This window comes from Epinephelus moara, chromosome 6, assembly GCF_006386435.1.
Source record: "Epinephelus moara isolate mb chromosome 6, YSFRI_EMoa_1.0, whole genome shotgun sequence".
In the NCBI taxonomy this organism is placed as follows: Eukaryota; Metazoa; Chordata; class Actinopteri; order Perciformes; family Serranidae; genus Epinephelus; species Epinephelus moara.
Window position 1 is genome coordinate 35,348,638 of NC_065511.1, and position 21,367 is coordinate 35,370,004.

Sequence of the window (21,367 nt, forward strand, 5' to 3'; positions counted from 1 at the left end):
ACTGCAGACAAGGGGAAATGGCTAGCCTGGCACTGTTTACATTTGACTGGACTTTTGCATTTCCAGAAAGTCTCAGCCAAGAAATACTCCCACACATAACAGGAACAGCGCCAGGCTTTGAAGCCAATTTTCATAGTGGTCAAACAGTGGTACTGCAATTTGCGGGGTCCGTCACGTGATGCCACTGGGCCCAAAAAGACTTTTCCCCATAGACTTACATTGGGAAAGAGACGTCTATAAATCAGTGGATAATTTTTTGGGGGCGTCACAACCCCCGCTATCAAGATTGAATCCATTTGCTCCAATAATTTGGAAAGTCTAAAAGAGCCGCAAGATTAAATCATTTTAACCCCATTCAAGGTAGCAGAGTGATTTGGTCTGAACTGGGCTTTAAATAATTAAAAACACCACATATTCAGTCTTGCTGCCATAGATAATCTTTATAGCAGGGGTATTCAACTAAAATTCAAAGAGGTCTAGTTAGAGAAAATTTCCTAAAGCAAACGTCTGGAACATCCTAATGTCTAACTTGCGATATGATTTAGTGTGATATATACTGAAGTAGCCTAGTAGTTGTATCAACGTCTGCATGCAATCAACATCTGACACAAGATATGCATTCAAAAATAAAATGGAGAAAATAAATGAAATAGTTTTTGAAAAATTGTGCATCTCAAAATAAAGTGCTTCATTTTAGAAAAAATAAAATAAAGTGCAGCAACAGCTTGAATTTTCCTTTTTCTTTGTTAACTGTTTCACATCTTGATGTAACAGTCTCAACCATCTTCATTCATCTTCTAACCGCTTCATCCTCTTAAGGGTCGCAAGGGGGGCTGGAGCCTATCCCAGCTGACATCGGGCGAGAGGCAGGGTTCACCCTGGACAGGTCACCAGACTATCACAGGGCTGACACATAGAGACAGACAACCACTCACGCTCACATTCACACCTACGGACAATTTAGAGTTATCAATTAACCTGCATGTCTTTGGACTGTGGGAGGAAGCCGGAGTGCCTGGAGAGAACCCACGCTGACACGGGGAGAACATGCAAACTCCGCACAGAAGGGCTCCCGCACCCGGGATCAAACCGGCAACCCTCTTGCTGTGAGGTGACAGTGCTAACCACCACACCACCGTGCCGCCCAGTCTCATTTTACAATAAAAAAATAATAACAATTTTCTCTCCCTGTCTCTCGCTCACTCGCCTCTTCCTCTGTTTCTCTCCCTGTCTCTCGCTCACTCGCCTCTTCCTCTGTGTTTCTCTCCCTGTCTCTCGCTCACTCGCCTCTTCCTCTGTTTCTCTCCCTGTCTCTCGCTCACTCGCCTCTTCCTCTGTTTCTCTCCCTGTCTCTCTCTCACTTGCCTCTTCCTCTGTTTCTCTCCCTGTCTCTCTCTCACTCGCCTCTTCCTCTCCATCTTCTCTCCCTGTATCGCTTTCTTTCTTTTTCTATATTTACATTTTTCTATCGTCTTTCCGCTTGTAACTCGCCCTTCACGTCTCTCATCTGACTGTACACAGAGTTGCAATGCTAATCAATTGCAATTTGAGCAATTTGATTGGCTGGGTGGCATCATGTGGGATGATTTAACTCGCATGCAATTGGACTGTGCGTTTCCTGATCAGCTAAACCGGTGCTGTAAAGACAAGAAAAGTTGCGCCAGTTAAAATAGAAGTGTCCCGTCAAAATTTAAATTCCCATAATTATTTACTGGTTATAAGTCTGGGTCCGGACTCAGACCGCTGTCCTCCTGTTAGTGACTAGGGCATTATAGCATCAAATGTGTATTCATCCACCACTGAAAATAGTCCCCCCAACAAATGCATGTTTTACTCCTGTTTGAGTAATGTTTGCTGAAAACTACAGTGAAAATGAAATCATATATGTGGCTCACTTTTAAATAAGCTCAGTGCTACAGACAGGGGAGGAAAGTCAGAATGTAGTGGGATATGGAAGAACAAATTGTAGGTCTGAGTCTTTTCATGTGATTTGTTGACAGTAACAAAAATAAATTAAATCGCCAGCCTTTTCCTTTTACAGCATGATGACAGATTCTGATTCAGTATCATTCTTATCAACGATGAAGACAATACACCAGTGTAGACACAAAGATGACCCTTCACCATATAGAGTGCATTACAACCACACTGACAATCAATTAAGAAATCCGAACACGACAGGTTAAAAGGTTAAGTTCAGTATTAGATAATGCTCACATGTGTCACCTTCTTTCATCATGTGTACATTTGCTTATTACAGAAGCAGACATACTTCCGAGAACACACAATACAGACATCTTGTGTAATCAATGGCCATAAAGCCACACCGGACCTCCAGCATCTCTGTTTGAGGCTGTCCGTTAGACATGTCATAATGCAAACTCAGAGGCTGCAGTTAGTAAACTGTCAGGGGGAAGAGGAACCTCTTGTTGGTTCTCCATGAGGTGGTGCTGTAAAATTTTGTTCAGTCACTCACACACTCATTCTCTGCACTGAAGCAAGTACGGCAATCTGTTAATTTTAGGGATGGAGGAAGAAATCTGTTATTCTACGGTTGTTTTTAAAAATGCTGATACAGCTCCAAAAGGTAAGTGACTTTTTTTATCTTTTAAATGAAGCACACTGTTATTAGTTTTAAGGCTTCTGTTGGGAAGAGTCACATTATGACCCCTACAGTTCCCTGCCATAACATACAGTATAATTTATTCCACGTCATGACTTTCAGTTCTTGAATTTTTTTCTCCATTGGTATAAAAAGCCTGTTTTTGGAATATGTGACACAAACACCACCACGGCTAATGCTCCAAAAGGTGTTGTGCTTTTATCTCTTCATAGAAACAACACAATAAATCATAGGCTGGTGAAGTACTGTAACAAAAAACTCTTCGCTCAAGACAGCAAAAACAAAAAGACCTTCAAACTACAATCATTCTCAAGACAGACCTGTTTAAACCTGCTGTAATTTTGTATGATCAGCAAATCCCGATACTTCAGACAGCCTCTTTACTTGCATGTCATTTACATCAGGTTATAGATTATCGGTCATATATTCGTCATAGATTTCCATCCACCTACTGTAATAGCTACCCTGCTCAGACACCTGTTAAGGTTTGCATCAATTTAACCTGAGATGTGGGATTTTAAATCTGCATACCATGGCCAAGCCCCAAAAATATCTTACTTTCATTGAGGAAGAGAAACTGTGGTTATGTAGATGTATGTGGAAGCTCTCACTGCAGTCTGATGGAACCTCACATTCTCCAATGTGACAATGTAATAATGGACAACTGCTGCCCCTCCACCTCCCACCTTAGTCACAAAATCCTACTCCACACCTGCATTTTCCTCTCTCTTTGCCTCTGTTTTGAAGCTAACCAGCCTGCTTTGTCCTTTTATACGCAACTTTATACTGATTATATAACGCACACAACAGAAAACAAGACTGCGAATATTGTGAGCAGAAGACTTTTCGGTGAAATCTGTTCTTATGTCTAGTGTTTTGCAAACCACGCTTTGTGAGAAGTAAAAAGAGCCATGTGAAGACAAGCAGAAATCATTAAAAGTAAATTAATTTGAACTTTTCAGAGCACACTTGGTCACCTGCATCAAACCAAAGCAAAACTGTTACTTCATGCAGCACCAGCTGACCTAAAAAAAAAACCCCTCCTAACATATGACCCCTCCAAACTTCCCTTACAATAACACTTATGGTCACTTTTATAAATAATTAGCGTGTTATGTTACTTCCTGTTTCAGCGGGGAGTACTTTATATACATCACACAAACACGTTTCGTTGTGACATTGTGAACAGTTATTATCATTAATTCAATCATTCCCTCGTGTTGTTATTTGTGTCTTTCAGAGAAAAAAGAGGACCCAACAATTTATTCTGAGGTGAAACCTGAAGTGACAGCTGCTACTGTACCAAGTAAGTTTTAAATTCTGTTGTCTTATTTGCATTTCATCAGTCGAACTGTTCAATATTAAGAATAATATGATGTGCTTTACATGTGATAAAAGTTCAAATTGACAGTCTATCTGATCTGTTTGTCCAGCTTGGAGCCTTTGGAAAACATTTACAGTAGCCTGAATGTTGGCAGTGGCGGATTTTTCTATAGGCCACTGGTTCTCAAATGGTGTGCCATGATGCCAGCCCAGGTGTGCTGCGGGACTTTGTGATAACCACACATGATTATTGCAATATTCAACGGGGCCTATACAAAAAGTTATGAATGAATTCTTAATTGACTATATCAGTATATTGTGCGCACCCATTTCCTTATAAAGAGGCAAATGCTACCTAATAAATTAAATTAAATTAAATTAAATTGAAATAAATGAAATTAAATTAATTTAAAAAAAAAAAAAAACCTTAAAGGGGAACCTATTTGTCCCTTTTCACGTGCAGGAATTATAAGTGTGTGCGACATCAAAAGCCCTGATTGGCAGCTGGTGTGAGGGATGATAACATTTACAAGGAGACAGCTGTGAGTGGGACGATGGGTCGCTTTATTGTACGGCGCAAATTACAACAAAGCACCAGCGGCGACAGATATAAATACACCACTGCTATAGGTAATATAGGTGGCCATCAAGGGCGCCACCTAAAGGGTGGGCAGCAAAATTCACGACACACAACCTCTTGTCTGTTTAAATACGAGCTTTCTCCTCAGAAGCAGATGGTGAAGCAGCTGCATGCTCTCACTTTCGTGTGTTGGCGGTGTGTTTGGGGATACTCTGCGTCCTCCTGGTGGTGGGCATCAGTGCCATCATCTACAGTGAGTTTCACGTCAACACACCGAGTAACTTTCAGTTGATAATTATGGCAGCTTTTATCACATTTAGACCAACTGAGTCAGTCTAGGATGTCTTCTACCAACAGAAAAAAAATAGCTAGGTAACGTAAGTTCAGATTTCTCTGAATTGTGCCTGCTGCCGTTTAAGCGTCTTTATTTTACTTTTTATCTCTGTTTTGAGTGGTTGGTCCAATACAACATGGAAGTAGAGTATGGAAAATAATGCTTCTCTGATAACACTCAATGCATCCACGACCGACTGATTGATCGACTGATGTCTCTTCCTCATTCTCACCACAGTCAGTGTGGTAATGAACAAACAGAAAGTCAACCTCAGCGAACTCAAGGCCCAAAATCAGCAGCTGAACACGGAGCGGAGCATCTTACAGAGAGAGACAGAGGAGCTGAGCAGAGTCACAGACAATTTCAGCTGGACGCTGGGAGTCATCTTGAAGTTTGACACCTTTCCAGTAAGCGAATACTGCCCAAACAAAAGTAAGTGTGTCTTGCTGAAGTGACCATAACATAGTTCTTATCAACCCACTAATATAAATTACTGTGAGGAGATACATTTGTTTTAAAGTACAGGGACTATTAAAGGTACAGTACCCCTTAATGTGTGTTAATACGTTGCTATGCAGCGGGCTAAACACCCTTCAAATGAAGGCTGAAGACAGAGAATTATTTTGCCTCCAGCTAAGCCCCGCCCACCACAGTAAAGGGTCTATAATCAAGTTTAAAAGTTGGCTTGCGGATTATGGCAATGATGCAAGTAGTGTTGTATGCTGTGTGATGTCACTGGGACCTTAAACTTTTTTCAAACTGTATTTATGTTTTTGTATTTGTGCCTTTAATTTAACATCTTGTTCCATTTCTCTGCTTTTCTGCCATGAATGCAGAGTGTCAGCCGTGTCGGAAAGACTGGATTCTGTTTCAGGAAAAGTGCTACCTGTTTTACGATAAAAAGTCTCCATGGAAGACATGGCAAGAGAGCCGAGAGTACTGCCAGAAGACAGCTGCAGATCTGGTTGTAGTTGATAGTCTCGCTGAGCAGGTGAGTTTTAACACCATAAAGCCAGCTGAACCAAGGAAACAAAAAACACACATTGACACAAAATGCAGTTAAAAAGTTAATGTCTGATCACAATCTTTGTCAATAAGTGTGAATGTTTTGATGACCTGCAGAAATTCATCAGTACTCAAATCAAGTACTACTACGACAAGTTTCATGGATACTGGATTGGGTTATATGAAAACAAAGACAAAAACTGGGTCTGGCTTGATGGACGTAACGACACTCTACGGTAAGAGACTCTTTTTTTTAAATAAACATTTGAATTTACTCATTTCAGCCTCATGAACATTCACCACATCTCACATGAGAGATCTGCAAATTATCTAGTACCTCTAGCAAAGGAATTTAAAAGTGAAGTGTGTAAGTTTAGGGGGATTGCGGATTGCAACCAGCTAAAAACTTCTCCTGGTCAGAGTTCTCCCAGTGTTCATTGTTCAGGAGGTTTTTATTAGGGGCTGAATTATACACAGACATCTCTTGCTCTTTGAAACAAACAGACCAGGCAATTAAAACAGCTAAAAACACTGAATAAAGCAGTTTAATGCAACAAATCAGTGCATCTCCGACACTATTCGGCATCTTGGGGCTTGCCCATATCATACTTTTGTGTGCTCATCATTTCCTGTTCCAGACGTTCAGGAATTTTCCACAAAGGTCTCGTCCTCGCCAAAACAAACAGATCTGGTGATTTAAACCAGTAAAAACACTGACTTAAGTAGTTTCACATTACAAATCCATGTATTTCCAGCACAGTTTGACATGCTGCTGTAGGCAGCTCGTCCAACACATGCTAATGTGCGGTCACCTTTTTTTCTCTTATAACATAAGATCCAGACGTTCAGGAGGTTTTGTAACGGAAGCCAAATTATCTACAGTGGTCTCTCTCCAAATCAAACGAACAAGGTGATTTAAACCACTAGAAACACTTAATTAAGCATTTTCACGTTACAAATCAGTGTGACTCCCGTTCTGCACATTGCAGTCGGGCTTCTAACTACAGCGGCCGATTCGAAAACACAAAAACACGAATGGTCCCATCTGAAGCCAGTGTTCGGTTCATCCATTCTGGGCAACTGTAAAAACACGGCGGTGCAACATAAGCCCAGTTTCCACCAAACACTTTTGGTATGGTACCTTTGGAACCAGCAGTAACCCTTCAGACTTGGTACCTAGACCCTAGTGTTTCCAGTACTCTTAAATGTGGGCGGGGTTGTTGTCACTCACTGCTCCGTCCAGCACTCACTGTATTTCCTCATTACTGGTGACACAGATGGAAGTCTGCACCTTGTTTATGGTCAACATAACGAGGTTACATGTCGACATTTTCAGAACAAAATAAAACAGGCTGCAGTGAGAGTCTCTCTCCATGGGATATTTAAAAATAGCGGGTTTGTGCATTTAGTCCTTCTCAGGCAAGCTCAGGGGTTTAGTGTTGCTGTAGCCTCTGAGTGAGGATTACAATATATGCAGTTCACATAACCCGGCTGAAATTAAAATATATAAACACTTGAAGATCCACTCATTACTAAAGTGTTTTCTATATAAAAACTAAAATAACGGTCAAAGTTGTCACAGTGAAATTTAAGGTGTGTTGACTGATTCACCTCATGCATTGAGTAACATTACAAGTTAACGTTCCACCTTAAAAGTCGCCGGCAGTCGGCCCAGTGAATTAAGTTATTTTCTCTCAGACTCCAGCTGCTGTGAGAGGCAGCTAAACATCCTTTCATTTTATAGTTACAGTTTACTAATAAAACTCTCCACAGTATGAACAGTGGTTACATGAGCCTCAAAACCAGCCACAGCTCAGCGCTGAGCAGAGTGACCGTCCTCTACTGACCAATCAGACTGCAGTGTTCACAGCTCCACCTTTTAGTACCAGATCTGTGTGCTAGGTACCCCAACAGAGGGGGGACCAAAAATGGGCACGGTACATAAGCGTTCCATTGGTACCATCCACAACTTTTCACAGTGGCAATGGAAAAAAAGCGTACCGGACCATACTGTTCCGCTCAGTGGAAACAGGGCTATGGTGTCCTTCATAGATAAAGACCCGCTTTGTATGTAGCATGTATTTTCAGGTAATTATACACTAAAGAGAATACACCTATTATAGTATATTCCATTTCTGCCAATATATCCCCCTAAACCTTACACACTGAACCTTTAACCTTTAGGCTGAATAGTTGCCGCAAGTTTTTTCGATTGATTCTTTTACACTCAGGCTTTAAGCCAGCATGGACAGGACGTCCTCACATGCTCAGAAATAACCAGAATTTGACCATCTAATTCCACATTTGCCCTCTGTAGCTATTTTTAACACTTTGTTCTGTTGGTTTATTGGCAGTAGTAGAAATAATATTACAGGTAGTGATGTTTATGTGGTGTGTTTGAAGGTTCTGGATGCTGGAGCAAATTGGTACCCCTGGTCCATGTGCACTGATGATCCCCAGGAGCAGTGACACAGCCAACTGGGACCCAGCAGAGAGTATAATGCAAAACAAATTCGTCTGTGAGAGCGACGTTCTGATAAGGTCTAATTAGCATTACCAACATATTCTTTCTCCTCGTGTTGCATCCAAAATTACATCTCAGTTTAAAAGATATCAATATAAAGCAATAATAGGCTATATTAACAATGATCTTTAAATAGCTTGAAGACAATTTGTGTTTTCATTATTGTGTCTTCTTGAAATTTGTCAGATGTCTTTTTGAATAGATGTCCAGTTTGCCTGAAGGTGTGAAAGGTGAAGACCTAACAAATGATGACGAATCAGACTATATCTTCTACAGTTGTTAGTATTCACTCTCAGATGAGCAGCCAAAACCTGTAAAAACTAATGATTTCTAGAGTTTAGGAGTCACAGAATATACACAAAAAGCCCAGCCCAGCTGATTCACTGTGGGCAATTTAATCATCTATCAGTGTAATCAAATTTAAATGACGGCAGCTAGACATAAGTGACTTTTAATGGGAAGATAATGTGCATTATATTCAAATATCACTGTAATTCAATGTAGTATTACTGACTTAAAAGAATATAAGTCAAAGAAACTTTTACATTCTGGTAAATTATCCATTAATTATCCTGATGGTACTCCTCTTGAGGAAATAGATCGATTCAAATATCTTGGTGTCTGGCTTGATTCTCAACTTACCTTTAAAGTACATATTGACTCAGTTATTAAGAAAATAAACTGCAGCTTGGGTTTACTGTATCGCTCAATAAACTGCTTCACTCTACAGATTAGGAAAAAGATTGTTACACAGCTTATTCTCCCTATACTTGATTATGCAGATATTGTATATCAGAACACTTCAGAAACCAACTTATCCTCTATTAGAGTCACTTACAACAACCTTTGCAGATTTAGTCTAAGATGTCCGTTCAGAACTCATCATTGCACTATGTATCATTCTCTAAATTGGTTAACACCTGAGTCCAGAAGACAGTTTCATTGGCTGCAGTTTATTTTCAAATGTATTTATTATAATTACCCCCCGTACTTAAAACAATATTTGATCCCATATAGCTCACAGCATTATTTACGCCATACTGACAGTTGTTTTTTCTTTGCTCCGAGAATCCAGAAGGAAATTGGACGATTTTCCTCTCAATTTAAAGCTCCGTCAGACTGGAATACTTTGCCTAATTTTTTAAAAATCTATCACCTCTTTTCATCTCTTCAAGAAATCCCTCTTTATTCATTTACAAAAACCCTGTTTATGTTTCTGACAAATATTGATCAATATCTGTGGTGAACTGTGGAACATGACATCTTCCTGACGATGAATGTACTGTATATGATGATGGGTATATAATATGATGGATATAATACCATTCATTATGAATCTAGATGGACTGGGGGGGACAGGGAACGGTTGGGCCAAGAAAGTATTGTGTGGATGTTATTGTCTTGTAATGTAATGTAATGCTGTTGCAATGTTTTGTCTTGTTTTGTCTGTATACATGTTAAGGACTCCCTCAAAAACAAGATGATTCATCTTAAGGGACTATCCTTCAAGTAATTAAAATAAAATAAAAATAGAACATGTGACGTGTTTCTTACAATGATCCAAAATCTTAAATCCTTTCAGCAACATTTACACCAAACACTGAAAACTGATGCAACAAAGTTCCTGTGGCCGTCTTGCTGCATGTTGTGGCCTCAGTTTCTGGTGTTACATAAAGAGCAACGTGTCAAAATATGTTGTGTAAAAAGAGTTCCTATTCAACATGAATGTTTAAGCTCCTCAACCTTTGTTTCACCTCAGTTATAGTCTTGTGTTTTATATATCGTTGTATATTGGGTATAATAGTTTGTTTAATCACCTCTGTTGTATCACAGTCTGACAATCACACTACTTTTTATCATACGAATCTTTATATCTCAGCTTTTTCTGTTGTTCATTTATTTCTCACTCTTTATATTTATCGCTTTTTCTTCATTCACTTGTCATTATTACAATTTTTATCTTTATTGTTATTTAACTTTTCTTTTATTATTTTTGTCCTGTCATTTTATTTCATGTGAAATAAAGAAGACAATAAAAGGAGGTATTTATTCTGTTTTATGAAAATGGTGGTATTCTATGAAATTCACTTCAGCAGTGGGGGAAGAGGTACTAAAGTCTTTTACTAAAAGTAGCAATACCATGGTGTAGAAAATATCATTACAAGTAAACTACATTTATAAAGTGCCTTTTGAAACCAGTTACAAGGTGCAGTCAATATAAAGTAAAGGTAAAAATTAAAAGATGAATGGATGGATGTTTAAGTCAGCTGAGTCAAATCTTAAACTGTCAGACAAACTGCTGGTACATGACCTTGTCTCCTTCCTGTCTCAAACTTCATGATTTCTCCATTCCTGTGATTTATGTGATCAGATCTAATTTTAGAAAGCTCAAAGTTATTGTGAGTGGGGAGAGAGACAGAAAGAAGTAAATGATTGGAGGTAATCATTAAGATTTTAAAGATCCACTGTGAAGGGTTTAGGTGGATATATCGGCAAAAATGAAATAATTATTTTAATAACTCGGTTTTAATTAGTGTACAATCACCTGAATGAAGAGTCATTGTGTTTTCATTACCTCAGAATGAGACGTTTAGGTCTATGGAGCAGGTCCCCTCCTTAGAGTCTACCATGTTGTTTCTACAGTAGCCCAGAATGGACAAATCAAACAGTGGCTACAGAAAGGGTCATTTGCATTTTAAAATCTGCCACCATAGTGCTCCTACATGTTTTAAATACAGAAGTTGTTTCAGTTCTTGTCCTCACCGCTAGCTGCTCCTAAATCCCAAACACAGGAAGTGTAACTGTGGAGCTAGGACACAGATGATTATCTATTATTTTCTTATCATCAGGGACAAACTTACATGACACTGTTGCATTGGGGAAATGTTGGTAGCATTCTGAGTAGTGTGGTGTTAATTCCCAGCAAACTGTCAGGAGACAAATTTCTGACACTCATCCATAAATGTTTAAATTTGGGAATAAATTAATAATCACATAAAATACATATTATTTTTGTTTATTCTTTGATGCCCTGTGACAGTGACAATAAGAAATAAAAATCTGTACATCTGAAAGAATCACTCAAGTGCAGTTTGATTCATCAAATTATTTAATGTGCATCAAAAGTTCAGGATTTCATGTTAAGACCAGTAGTTCAGTCCATCTGATGTGTATTTCCATGTTTTGCCTCCTTAAAATAAAACAATGGCACCATTTTGCGAATACCTTAAAGATTCATGATCCAGACACTCGACTCAACTCTTAACATTTCATTTCAATTTTTCAGTAAAATGCACATTTCACATAAAGGCAACTGTTTGACAACATGTCCCAACCTACAAACATCAACACTGACTGGATTCTCAGTGTCAGTGTAGAGAAGTTGGGTTTGTTCGGCACCGTGTGAGTCGTCAGATCAAAGACTTGTAGCATCAAACTGATTCAGATGAATACATTTCATGTTTTATATCATCAGCAATCTTAAAAAGTCTGCATCACTAGGAAATAACTGCTTGTTTTTTCCTTGGTCACCTCTCCAACGGGTTATCAAATTCAACAGACAGTAGTGATTGAAGAAATCGGATTTGATAGCACACAAGTGAGGTTCAACAAGTAGAGGAGGCACAACTGTGGGATATCGTCACCTCCTTACTCGTCTGAAAAACGAATTAAGATATTCCTGCTCAGTCAACAGAAGGAAATGTTGGCATTTTACGTTTCTGCAAACCACAGATACGTTACATTTGCATGGCGTTCCCAGGCCAGATGAGTTATGTAATCCCTCCAGTGTGTTCTGGGTCTGCCCCGGGGCCTCCTACCAGTGGGACGTGCCCGAAACACCTCTAACAGGAGGCGCCCAGGAGGATCCTGATCAGATGCCCGAACCACCTCAACTGACCCCTTTCGACACGAAAGAGCAGCAGCTCTACTACGAGCTCCCTCCGGATGTCTGAGCTCCTCACCCTATCTCTAAGGCTGAGCCCAGCCACCACACGGAGGAAACTCATTTCGGCTGCTTGTATCCGCGACCTTATTCTCTCGGTTACTACCCAGAGCTCATGACCATAGGTGAGAGTTGAGACGTAGATGGACCAGTAATTCCAAAGCTTCACCTTCCGGCTCAGCGCCTGCATCACTGCAGAAGTTGCACCAAACCGCTGATCCATCTCACGCTCCATTCTACCCTCACTCATGAACAAGACCCCAAGATACATGAACTCCCTCGCTTGAGGCAGAAACTCTCTCCTTACCCAGAGGTGGCAATCCACTGGCTTCCTGCAGAGAACCAAGGCCTCAGATTTGGAGGTATGAATCATACGAAACCTAACAATTTAACGTTCTGGTGGTTTGCAGAAATGTATAATGCCAACTGGGTTGGATATTCTATCAATTCATGAACAAGCTCTTCTAATCAGAGAGCACAGCCTCCATAAAGTCCACGTCTGGCACAGAACTCAACAGAGCTGATTCAAGGTAATACTAACTTTCTCAATCAGCAAAGACACAAATGTTTATCAGTGTCCAAAGCAGCTTTGATCAAACATTACTCTTTGGACTTCTTCTTTTTCTTCTTCTTTGGAGGAGGTGCCTCCTCGTTTGTATCCTCATCTACACACAGTTTGTCTTTTTTACACTTTTTCCTTTTCTGCTTTCTGGTTGCCTCACTCTCTGGAACTTCTGCTTCCTCTGATGTAACCGCAGCTTTCTTCTTTTTGGTCTTTGGAGCGCAGTCCTGGACCGGCTCTGATTGGCTGGATTCTGTGTTGCTACTCTCCTCTTCCCCGGCAGGTTCACTCTGGTGTTTGGAGGATTTCTTCTTCTTCTTCTTCTTCTTCACTGTTGTGTCTGTGTGCGGCTCAGCAGTCTCCTCTGAACTCTTGCTCTCTGCTGCAGGTGAAGGTGATATTTCTTCTTTGTTCTGGTCTGCACTGTTTTTCCTCTTTTTATGTTTCCTCTTTGTGTTGTGGTCTGCTTCACTGTTTTCTACACAGATCAAATTCCCCTCAGTGGAAACCGCATCAGTCATTTCCTCAGTGTCCTCTTTAGTTTTCCTTTTCTTCTTTTTGGGTTTAACATCTGTTTCAGGACTTTCAGACACCGCGTCACCATTTAGCTCATGAGCGCTCGCAGTGGACCTCTTCTTCTTCATCTTCTTGCTGTGAGAGTCCTCGCTCATCTCCTCCTGCCTCTCAGGGCTCTGCTCAGCTGGCTGGGAGGTCGGTGGAGTCGGTGTAACACAAACTAATGAAGCACTCGCTGGTTCACTCTTCTTGCCATACTTAGCCATGAACTCAGCCTCCTGCTGCTCCAGCCTGGCTAACTTGGCGCTCATTGTCAAGCCGTGTCTGGCTCCTCTAAAGAAACAAAAAAGAAATGCATCAGAAATAAGATATTTATTTATTATAAACTTTACTAAAAAATACAAAATACTTCATTCTGTTTAGAATTTTATGAATTAACTTACTTGTGAGCCGTGCGTCCACCACAAGCCTTCATTAGATCAGCATCAGAAAGCCTGTTGAGCATCAGTGAATAACTTCATTATATAATACTGTTAAAAACAGAGTTATAAAGTGCTTTTGCAGATAAATAATAACAACAGATAGTAATTAAAAGTGACTGATTATACAGTCCCTCCAGGATTTTGCTGGCTTCGTTTAGGGATTGTTGGAGCTAGGGCTGCCCGAATGTTAGTCGGCCGAATGTTAGTCGACCAGAGAGGTCATTGGTCGTCGGGGCGTCGGTAGCGTAGTGGATAGTGCCGGCGCCCCATGTATAGAGGTGATGCCTCATCTTCATTGGTCGACTACAAACATGACGTATCATCTGAAACATGGAAGTAGCTACATGCCCATTAGCCCACAGCGTCATTAACAGGCGGCTTGCTCAGTGTGTGACGTGCACTTGTAGATAAAATATAGGCCTATATTAATGAAGGTTCATTAGTACGGTTTTGTATTTCTCTGTAATTAGACTTGCACCGATTAATCAGCAGTGCTCGCAATCGGGCGGTTTTCACGTGATCGGCCATGACCTGCGACCGGCCGGTCAGTCTAAAATATGCCAATTTAAAAGCTAGCTGAAACTTCTTCTGTGTGCCAAGTGCGATTCCTGATTAGAATTAATTTCGTCTTCATTGCTAAGGAGGTTTTAACCAAGACGAATTATCCACAGAGGTCTCCTTCTCTCCAACACGAACAGACCAGGTGATTTGAAGCAGTAAAAACACTGAGCGAGGCAGTTCCATGTTATAAATCAGTGTTTCTCCAACGCTGTTCAACTCATTGCAGCTGGACCACTAGCGCAGCACCTGTTAATGTGTGCTCAACCTTTTTCCTCTGATAACTAAAGATCCAGACATGCAACATACTTATTATATTACATTCCATTTCTGCCAATATATCCCTTTAAATCCTACACACTGGACCTTTAATCTACCTCAGCTTGATTCTGTCAATAGATCTGGACCCAACAGCCTCTGTCATGGTGACTTGTCTTGTCCACGCATTTCAGCTGTTGCACGTGGTGCCAATTAGTTTACCCCCGCGTTTCATGAGCATCGTCAGGGTACTGCATTGAGCGGTCTTTATCAGTCATTTTTGTTGGTAAATGTGACAAAGTCAAATTTGTGCTCAACTTACAGCGATTGGACAGAATTGCAAGGTTACGCAGTATTCACACGGATTGGTTGAATGTGTGTGATTGTTACAATCATGACATTGCAACATCCTGGAAGGGCTGATTATAAAGAAATTACACCAACAGTAATGTGTCCAGAATGAGATGGGAGAAAACAAAGACCAAGATGCGCTCTGTAGTCGTACTCATATGGACAGTGATAAAATGTTGTGCAGCATTTGATTAGAAAAAATAATTAGAAATCTGAACAAAGTGCATTGTGTGCAGTTCTTACTTGGTGGTGCTGGAGAGATCCAATTTCTGGTCGTCCTCCTCGTCTGAGCTGCTGCTGTCGTCTGAGCTGGAGGACTTCGGCTCTGGCTGCTCCTGACCAGACAGCAGCGTGGCTGACTGAGAGAGAAACACGGAAACAAAATCAGTGAAGATCATCGTCCATTCAAACTAGAGTCAGTCATATTTAAATACACAACAAACATACAGAAGTGTATTTGTATATTTCTTGTCTTTAAATGTTCATAAAATCGGATGATGTTCTTCTTTGTTCTTATTGTCCACAAATCAAATGAAAAAAAAACCAAACCAAACCAACGATTAATTACTCCTGTGAAGCTCAGTCCTCTGTGCCACTGCCCTCCATTTTCAAATATTTACCCAGTAATTAAGAAACAAAGAAATTACCTTGACAAAACATCCATAAAGTTTGGCTTTAGCCAGCGTGGCTTTCCGTGGCTTTTTATTGGAGATCGTCCCATCCTCTTCATCTTCCTCCACCGTCTTCTTCAACTGAATACCGTTCTGGATCACACAGAAAACAAACAACACAGCCGACGTTCTGTCAAACTCTTAACAGCTGATTTCACTTATTAAATTTTAACTTTTGTGCTTGCACTTTGCACCTATGTTTTATTTTCTGTTTAACACATTCAGTGAGCACTGTTGAAGAAAAACTGAGACAGTAAATAACTTAAAACTCGTACTTTAGTTCAGAGTTTAAGATTTCAAATCCCTTTAAAAGTTGTTGCTTTGAACCAGAAAAATCTGCTCCTAAAAATATTCTCCTGACAGAGGAGCTAAATGCGGCTACATTCACAAGTGGAGGAGGTGAGTGTTAAGTTTTCATGAATCAGCTGGTAACCTTTTCAAATGGTGACTAATAAATGAGCTGTTTATAACAAGTGACAATGTCCTCATTCTGAAATTACTCATCCCATCATCGCAAAAACAGCACACAACCCACTTGAATAAACTTTTTAAACACAGCAAGACTACATCACTGACTACCCTTTGATTCTGATCATGTTGTGTTGAGCAGAGGTGACTGAGTGTGACCGTGTGTTCAGCTGTGTTGGACAGTCAGACTCACCTGATCAGATTCCACCTGCAGACTGGAGGAGGCCTTATTGAAGACATGATCCCACCAGTGGAAGGTGAACTGCTCCCCTTCCTTATGACCAACCTGGTGGAGAAGAGCAACATGTGAGTCTACAAACAACAACTTTCTACAGAAGACAAACAGAGTAAAATGAGACCAAATGCCACATAAAACCGAACATCACTCACCCCTCCTTTGTCACATTTCACTTTAACCTTGATAGCTTCTGATATGCCATTCTCAGATCGCCCCAGCCCTTTACCTGAGGACAGAGCAGACTGGATAAGAAATCTGTCCCCGAGTCAGATGCACTGCAGCGGGTGAAATGTGACACAAAGAAATCAGAGTCTCTTACCGTGTTCCCAGCCGTGACGCAGGAGCTGCTGCTCTGCAAACTTCAAGCCACGACTTTTCTCTGGTACAACTTCTGCCATCTGAGTAAAGGAGAGTTTATAGAATATTAAGCAAACACGAGTCACTACTTTTTGAATTTAAACATAATGATATCGTTAAATACATGGCAGCCAAAACAGGCTTGAGTTACTTTACATATGATATTTTTCATCCCTTTTCTGTCCAGTGAAAATCACATATATCCTGATGTATTGATTTTCAATATCTGTGATAAACTGATGGATGAAGTGTTAATTTACATGTTGAAAAAATCCCCCTACTTCTCAAGCTAAATAAACGCTTTAAAAACCCTCTTGGATCAGCTGGAAATGCATCAACATAAAGCTGAAAACAGGCTGTTTTACTAAAACCATTAACAGCTGAGTTTTTAGAAATGCTTGGTTTCCACAGGAGAGCAACACTACATAGATATGATGATCTTATAGATATACTGCAGTAGATTAAACTACCCAACAGTATATAAAGGAGATAAAATGAGCCCAACCTTAAACATCTACAGCAGAAAAAGGCAACATACACATTAATGCATCACTAATAATAATCTGAAAACATCAGATATAATAGCAAAACACTCACAGAAAACTACTGAACTATTTAAAATAGACACGCTGCTTTATATGAACACTTATTAGTCAAATGTTATTGCTGCCATTGTACTGGCACTGTTCTCTGACAGCACTGAGTTGATGCTAACAGCTAACATGCACTTTAACACTTTAAAACAACAAGTCGCTTTTATTATCAGCCTTTCGTCAGCTAATGTTTAAAACACAACATTAACACGTTAGAAATCAAAACCCAACATACCTCTGACGTCTTGTTGCATTTAATATGCGTCACTGTAACTGGCTGGAGCACTAAACACACAGCAGCACCGGCGGCTAGCCATGCGGTTTCAGCAGAACGCTGACATGACACCGGAAACACGTCACCACAGCTTATTTTCTTCTTCTCGGTGTCATTTTGCAGCAGCGCAGAGAAGGAAAAATAAGTGTAAGCTATGACTTAAATCCGGTATTAAAATATCATTTGAAGCCTTAATATGAAAATTGACTTTATTTTATATCCCATATGATAGCGGTGGAAGAAGTAAAATAATTAATTTTATTTTAATTTTATTTATTTATTTATTTTTTTTAAATATTTCTAGTTATGCACTTATTTTAACTTGTTTTATTTATGTCTATTGTAATACCACTGTGTTGTTGTTGATGAGGGGAAGTGTGGTTGTTGTTTTTGTCTTTTATGAGCTGCTGGACGGTTGAATTTCCCTTCGGCGATGAATAAAGTCCTTTCTGTTCTATTGTAGATTTTTTTGAATGTAATAATACCCATGAGTAATATAGGAATACTGTTATATGCAGTACTGGGAAGAAACTAGTTAGGCCTACATGTCAAAAATTAATTAAAAATAAATAAAATAAATTATTATTAAAAATAAATCCAATTGTAATAAGTTATAGTTACTGAGAAAAAAATATGTAATTATATTACAGTTACTAATCAATTGGTGATTATAAAGGGGTTGCCTTTGAATATATTAATTTCAGTAAAAAAATTATAAAACCTGGAATAAAACATTCATTTTGTTGCTTGTCAGGCAGGAATGACCTCTTTTCTTTTTCAGCTTTTTTGTCCAGTTTAAAATATTTGTTCATCAACTGTAGAAAGTTACATTACTTTGAAGAAGCAATAAAAAAAGTTACATTAATTATTACATTTTAACAGGGTAACTATAATCTGTAACCTATTACATTTCAAAATCCACCTTCCCAACACTGGTCACAAGTAATTACAAGTAAAGCCGTGACCTAAAACCCTAACCCTGTACTGCATTTAAAATCTTACTTAACCAAAGGTACAAAGGTATTAGCATCAAAATATACTTAAAGCATCAAAAGTAAAAGTGCTTATTATGCAAAATGCTTAATATCAGAATAATATATACAATACAGCCAGATCATAATTAGTGACGCATTAACGTGTGAGCGTCACAGACGTTGCAGCTGATAAAAGTGGGGCTGATTTCAGCTATTTTTATACTACTTTATATTTAGATGATTCTAATGATCTGTCAAGTAACTAAAGCTGTCAAATAAATGTAGTGGAGTAAAGAGTACAATATTCCCATCGGACAAGTAATGGAGTAGAAGCATGAAGTAGCGCACAACTGAGATACTCAAGTAAAGTACACGTTCCTCAAAACTGTACTTGAGTACAGCACTTGAGTAAATTTACTATGTTACATTCTACCACTGTAATAAATAATAATAATGTAATAATAATAACTACAGCTCGACTATTTGCATGATGTTAAGTGTTTCTGGTTTACTATTTATTGGAATGTGTGACCTTTTTTTTGTTTAGATAACAAAGTTATTCTTGTTAAACTGTCTGACAGAATGAATCAACTGAAAAACAATGACAGAAGAATAAGAGAGAAAAGGAGCTCGTTATTGGGCCACAGATTTATTAATGAATCAGTTACTTTTGTTTTCTGTGTTCAAGTGAATATTACTTGAATAGATTTGTAAAGATTCATGTTCTTGTTACTCTTTAACATTTAATTTCCAACCTTTTTCATTTTGAGTACAAAGTTGAAAAAACATCATATTCCACCCTGTCTGTCAGCATCATACTATATAAATGTTCTTTATCACCTTGTCCAGCTTTTCATTGAAGCTACATGGTGTTAATCCTGAGTGAAAAGCACAAGACTCAATGCTTTTTATGGCTGCACCATTATATCAGATGGAAGTATTCTATATGACTTGTGCATAATTTTATACACATTTCACCCAAATTCACATATCTGATATTCTAGAAAATGTTTGGATCTCTACTAGAATTTAAAATAAAGTTTTGCAGGTTTGAAGAACGTTTGACTGTCCCAGTGGTGGATCAAATGTACTGCAGAAGATGTAAAACACCAGGCTGTCAGTAGATGGCAGTGTTTCACACCAGAAAAATAAGTTATACATCAAATATGTTAATATGAACATGTCAAAAGCATCATAGGTGCAAACTGTTTACATCAACAACACAGTTCCTAAAATACATTAAATAAGTCATATGCAATAATGTGTGTTAACAAGAGGAGTTTTAGACCATGCAGAAGCAAAGCTGGCTGCACTCCTCTCTGATCACAACATGTCTGATGCATTATTCAACACATGGCCTGCAGGATTCAGGATCTCCCTTTGGGAAAGCTGGTTCCTGTCTTCAGATATTAATTATACCTGACCGAAAACAGACTGAGACTCTGCTTCGTGAACAATGAGAGAGAAAGACCCAAAAGCATTATTCAATTTTGTTATTAATTTAATGTCCCTTTGATATCCCTTTAAATGTTTCCTGAACATCTGGATCTGACATTTCAACCTGCAGCAACTGGAACTAGTAGAGATGGACTCTTGAATGAATGGGCCTAACGACAAAGTTACATCCAGGATTGTTCACTGCACTCTTTGAGTACCTTTTCTGACCTCACAAAGAAAACTGTAATGTCCTCAGCAGGGGAATACTGCACAGCCCCAACATACCTACAGGAAACTATTTAACTTCCCCCTGTTCTGGGTTTCCGTGCAGTGAGGATGTTTGCTCCACCAGGCCTCCATCCATGAGTTGTTTATCTGTGTCAGCACTCAGCAGGGGGGAAAAACACCCGTCCTGAACAGGCGGGTTATCACGGCTGGCCCACTGTTCGGGAGGAAGCCCCCCAACTGCTGTGTGCAGAGGCTGACTGACAGTTATCTCAGAGGAGGTTATTACACAGCTGTCAATAAAGTATGTGTGTGAGAGGAAGAGAGCCTGGTTGAGATAAAGAGAAAAGCTGCTTGGCTAAAAGTATGTGGACACAGAATTTACTTCTGTGTCAAATCGACGCCGTACCTACGCTGTAGACTCTGCGTCGACCCCGTAGCCTGACGTGCACCTCCCCAGAAATGTAACTACATGCTGTGGCGACGCAGACCTCCTGTCCATTTTTGCTGAAACCATTTCCCTCAGTGGAAACGAAGCTTTTATTTACTTTAATTTCACAGATCAGAAACAATAAATTGTGAAGACAATAAAGCCTCCACCAAAATAGCATTTTAGGTTTTGTGTGTGATTTATCCTGGCTTCATTTGAGTAGAGGAAATCTAGGCTAGGCTAATTTATACAATGTAAAATGCCATAGGCTTGTGCTAGTAACATTAGCATGTTGTATTTGTTTGGAAAACTTGTTTAGTATAAGACAGTTGTTTTGTCAGTGAACCTTGTGAGTTGTAATGGAGCTGAATTTGTAACGTTATCTTTGTTAAATGTTGCTGTTGTCCCTGGCTTCATATGAGTAGAGGAAAAGTCCACTAGTTGCCAGGCTAATTTACACAATGTAAAATGCCATAGGCTTGTGCTAATAACGTTAGCATGTTGTATTTGTGGCGAAAATGTGTCCAGATAAAGACAAGTGTTTGTCTGTGAATGCTGCGAGTTATAGTGAAGCTGATTTATGTACTTGTGTTTGAAATTGTCTCTATGACGCCATGTTTAATGTGTGTTTAATGTGTGTT

At 39.4% G+C, this 21,367-nt stretch overlaps 2 protein-coding genes across 2 annotated transcripts; one reads left to right on the forward strand and one right to left on the reverse strand.

The window, feature by feature from the left end:
* The first annotated feature begins 2,426 nt into the window (after positions 1-2,426).
* Positions 2,427-8,813, forward strand: LOC126391285 (natural killer cells antigen CD94-like). The gene is made up of 7 exons (XM_050045936.1): positions 2,427-2,587; positions 3,864-3,929; positions 4,675-4,779; positions 5,098-5,292; positions 5,697-5,851; positions 5,983-6,101; positions 8,269-8,813. Exons 1-7 carry the CDS (start codon positions 2,527-2,529, stop codon positions 8,414-8,416), a joined length of 849 nt encoding a protein of 282 aa, XP_049901893.1. The 5' UTR covers positions 2,427-2,526; the 3' UTR covers positions 8,417-8,813.
* Positions 8,814-11,481: 2,668 nt separating this feature from the next.
* gpatch4 (G patch domain containing 4) lies at positions 11,482-17,733 on the reverse strand. Its single transcript, XM_050045908.1, has 8 exons — positions 17,622-17,733; positions 16,756-16,834; positions 16,589-16,662; positions 16,392-16,484; positions 15,707-15,823; positions 15,303-15,418; positions 13,854-13,904; positions 11,482-13,743 (listed from the first exon to the last, which is right to left on the reverse strand). The coding sequence occupies exons 2-8, from the start codon at positions 16,832-16,834 to the stop codon at positions 12,933-12,935; spliced, it is 1,341 nt and encodes a 446-aa protein (XP_049901865.1). The 5' UTR covers positions 17,622-17,733; the 3' UTR covers positions 11,482-12,932.
* Between the last annotated feature and the right edge of the window lie 3,634 nt (positions 17,734-21,367).

What these genes read in the sequence shown, in the direction of transcription:
- LOC126391285 (XM_050045936.1), top strand. Translation starts at nt 2,527, where the DNA reads ATGGAGGAAGAAATCTGTTATTCTACGGTTGTTTTTAAAAATGCTGAT. An exon ending in TGCTGATACAGCTCCAAAAG is followed by an intron (nt 2,588 to 3,863) that starts GTAAGTGACTTT and finishes TGTGTCTTTCAG; the next exon opens with AGAAAAAAGAGGACCCAACA. An exon ending in CGAATACTGCCCAAACAAAA is followed by an intron (nt 5,293 to 5,696) that starts GTAAGTGTGTCT and finishes CCATGAATGCAG; the next exon opens with AGTGTCAGCCGTGTCGGAAA.
- gpatch4 (XM_050045908.1), bottom strand. Translation starts at nt 16,834, where the DNA reads ATGGCAGAAGTTGTACCAGAGAAAAGTCGTGGCTTGAAGTTTGCAGAG. An exon ending in TGAAATGTGACAAAGGAGGG is followed by an intron (nt 16,485 to 16,588) that starts GTGAGTGATGTT and finishes CTTCTCCACCAG; the next exon opens with GTTGGTCATAAGGAAGGGGA. An exon ending in TTTATGGATGTTTTGTCAAG is followed by an intron (nt 15,419 to 15,706) that starts GTAATTTCTTTG and finishes TTTCTCTCTCAG; the next exon opens with TCAGCCACGCTGCTGTCTGG.